Source organism: Humulus lupulus, chromosome 3 (genome assembly GCF_963169125.1).
Source record: "Humulus lupulus chromosome 3, drHumLupu1.1, whole genome shotgun sequence".
NCBI lineage: Eukaryota > Viridiplantae > Streptophyta > Magnoliopsida > Rosales > Cannabaceae > Humulus > Humulus lupulus.
In genome coordinates, this window is record NC_084795.1 from 268,858,211 (window position 1) to 268,861,942 (window position 3,732).

Here is a 3,732-nt window from a genome sequence, read left to right on the forward strand (position 1 = left end):
TAAGGCGTAATAGAAATTGAATATAAGAGTGACATAAAGGTGTATGAAGTGATGTAATATCTTCCAAATAAAAGATTCAAAGTAAAACCAATATGCAAGTGAACCAACCATATTGACCCAACTACACTAGTAGTTGTGTTGTGTTGTGTAGTAGTAGTACCATTACCAAATTATAGCTATATAGATATAAAATCTCGTGGGAGTGCGCCGGCCAGCTATATTATTCAAGATAGTGGTGGGCGTTGCTATGTGCCTGCCTATTATATGCTCCAAGTTGGGAGACCCTTTATATATATATATTTATGTATATGTTTGACTATATATACATTTACATATAATATTGTCTCATTCAACTTGTGTGATGTGTTTCATTTGAATGGCTATGCTATGATAACGGGTCTACTCTGCCAATAGATGCCAATACTACAAGACAAATTATTGATACTCTAATGGAGAGTTGTTCTTAATTTTTCATCCATTTTTCAAAGTTTGTTTAAGAGGGTTTTTTTTTTTCACATACTAATTAGTTGTAAATTTTTTGTTCTATAATACTATCAATTAAAGTATTTTATTACTCAACAAATTTGATGTAATTTTATTTATTGTGTTTATCGGATTTTTATCTTATGGAGTGAAAAATGAAAATAAAGAATTGGTTTGATGATTTTGGGTGCTTTTTTTTTTTAAAAGAAACTTTTATTCCACCAAAGAAACAAGCAACAACTAAGGCAACTCTGCTTGAATCAAAGCAGATGCACAATCAGGGACAGAGCCCACCCACAAATCAGAAACAATTTTAGTACAAGCAAGTTTAGAAATAATGTGAGCTACCCTATTAGCTTCCTTAAAAGAATGAACCACTAAACTGCACAAAGTAAACATAGGGGACTCCTTAATGGTATTTATTACTGAAGACCAATTAGTAGTAGTTGTATCTGTACAGTTCAAAGCTTTTTTCACTGCTGCACAATCAGAGAAAAGCTGGAACGAATGCAATCTCAGTTTCCAAGCCAACTGAAATCCCAGCTGAATAGCTAAACTCTTTGCCAACTCTACAGAGGAAATCCCAGGTTTATACACCGATTGAGAAGCAATAACTTTGCCTCCATGATCCCGAGCAACAACTCCTATACCACATCCCATGGAATCTCTTCCAAGAGAAGCATCACAGTCTATTCGGATTGTCCCAAGAGGAGGAGCTTGCCACTTAAAATTCTCCCTCTTGCTCCGACTGTTTCCCTCTCTCTTAAAATCAGTAAGAAGCTACAAAGACCAATTAACAAAGTCCAACTCATTGGGCACCACAAGTTTGTGAGTAAGTTTATTTCTTCTAGTCCAAACTGCCCAGGATAAGATGCAGAAAACCAGAAACACATGCTTAGAGCAGTGAGACCAAACACTCAAAGCAAAATCAAAATGATCTAAGCTGTTATGAGGGAAGAGCTGTAACAAGTTAACTGAATCCCAGATTTTCTTAACACTCTGACATTCCCAAAGAGCATGAATAATAGTTTCAGATTTACAATGACACCTGAAACAATTATGGGATATATCAACACCTTTCTTCATTAGAGTAGTCTAGACAAGAAGCCAATTGTGACACACTCTCAACAAGAAATTTTTGACTTTTGGAGGCGAATCCAGATGCCAAAGGTTTCTCCACAGCTCACTAAGTGATCATCATTTGAACTTTCAGCTTCAACAGTCAAAATTCTGGCCACTTTATACGCGCTTTTAATTGTATATCTCCCATCTTTTGTGAAGTTCCAACACAGATCATCTTACTTCCTTGGACCACCAGGACCAATTCCTAAGATCCAAGGAACATCTTCCTTGTGAAAACCTTGAGTAATCAAGTTGACATTCCAGTCCCCATTGTCTTCTAACAAAGAGCTCACCATCGTGTTTGGAGGAACAAGAGCTTTGATTCACAAATTAAAAGTCTTCGGGTGGGGCAACCAACAATCCTCATTGATTCTAACCGAAGCCCCATTTTGAATACGCCAACAAATCCCTTTTTAAGCACTTCACAACCCCATAAAATACTCCTCCAAATGACTGAACTGTAGGAATTGTTTTTGGCATTTAAAAAATCTCGATTCACAAAGTAGCACTCTTTTAGGATGTAGGCAAGAAGGGAGGAAGGCTTAGAAAGTAAATTCCACCCTTGTTTAGCAAGAAAAGCACGATTAAAATCTTCCAAACTTCGAAACCCCAAGCCCCCTTTTTCATTTTCCTTACACAATTTTTCCCAACTTCCCCAATGAATCTTCTTCTTATGGAGAGAGTAACCCCACCAAAGCTGAGCAGCCATGGCGTGAATCTATTTAATTAAGCACTTAGGAATATGAAAACAACTCATAATGTAACAAGGAATAGCTTGGATAACATCCTTGACAAGGATTTCTCTACCCGCTTGAGAGAAGAGATTGGCTTTCCACCCCTAAGGTTATTCCAAATTTTTTGCTTAATCATAGAGAACACTTCCTTCTTTCTTTTTCCCACAAAGGTCGACATGCCTAAATATTTAGGGTGACAATCAGCAAGAGTAACTCCAAGAAAAATAGCCAAGTTCCTAGCTTCCTCTTGAAAAATGCTCTTTCCCACACAAACTTCAGACTTCTCCAAGTTAATTTTTTGACCTGAAACATAAGGATAAACATCAAGAATAACTTTTATTGACTCTCCTTCATTTTGACAACATTTTAGAAAAATAAAGCTGTCATCGACAAAAAATAAATGAGAAATTCGTAAACCAATTTTGCCAAAATGAACACCAGTTATCTTTCCTTGACGCTCAGCTTCATGAATAAGACAAGACAACCCCTCAAAACAAAGAAGGAAAAGATAAGGAGAGAGAGGGTCTCCTTGTCTTAAACCCTGTTGAGAAGTAACCGAACCACGAACCTCACCATTCAATAAGATGGAAAAGGAGATTCTGCAAACACAATTCATAATTTTGCAAATCCAATCCTCTTCATACCCAAGATAGCACATCATTACTTCAACAAACTTCCATTCTACTATATCATATGCCTTTGACATGTCCAATCTCAAAGCCAACTTTTTGCCATTATCAAACCTCCCATTCTTTCAAAACCTATAATAGCATTCATATATTATAATGTTAGATTAAATAATTTGACAATGTGATTTGTCACATCTTGTAACATATTATTGAGAGTTACAAGGACACATGTGTGTGGATGCTCAATATTCCATGCCTATAAAAGATCCAAGGCGCGTGCTAAGGTCCCATAAAGGCCTAAATACACGTATGAGCCGCGGGATGCTTGGGCCATCGTCCTCTTGCAACGGCCTCGCATCACCTCATGGCGCATGGTGTCTCGCGAGGCCCCAGCCTCGCGCCACCTCTCGGCACGCCCAGCGCCCCGCGTGGACCGCCTCGCGTGTGCACCTCGCCCACCGCCTTGCGCGCCACGACACTCAGCAGGCAGCCTCGTGAGCCCCAGCACCTCGCGCGCCACAGCACTCAGCAATAGCCTCGCGAGCCCCAACGCCTCGCGCGCCACGGCACTCAGCAGGCAGCCTCGCGAGCCCCAGCGCCTTGCGCGCCACGGCACTCAGCAACAGCCTTGCGAGCCCCAGCGCCTCACGCGCCACGACACTTAACAGCAGCCTCGCGCGCCACGGTCCTCGGCAGACGGCCTCGCCTAGCCTCGCCACGGTTGCGCCACGAGGGCCTCGCGATGCATCTCGCGCCCCTTCACC

At 40.8% G+C, this 3,732-nt stretch overlaps 1 protein-coding gene across 1 annotated transcript; it reads right to left on the reverse strand.

Moving 5' to 3' along the window:
* Positions 1-723: 723 nt before the first annotated feature.
* On the reverse strand, positions 724-3,045 carry LOC133825674 (uncharacterized). The gene is made up of 5 exons (XM_062258586.1): positions 2,757-3,045; positions 2,413-2,642; positions 1,899-2,323; positions 1,366-1,531; positions 724-1,263 (listed from the first exon to the last, which is right to left on the reverse strand). The coding sequence occupies exons 1-5, from the start codon at positions 3,043-3,045 to the stop codon at positions 724-726; spliced, it is 1,650 nt and encodes a 549-aa protein (XP_062114570.1).
* Between the last annotated feature and the right edge of the window lie 687 nt (positions 3,046-3,732).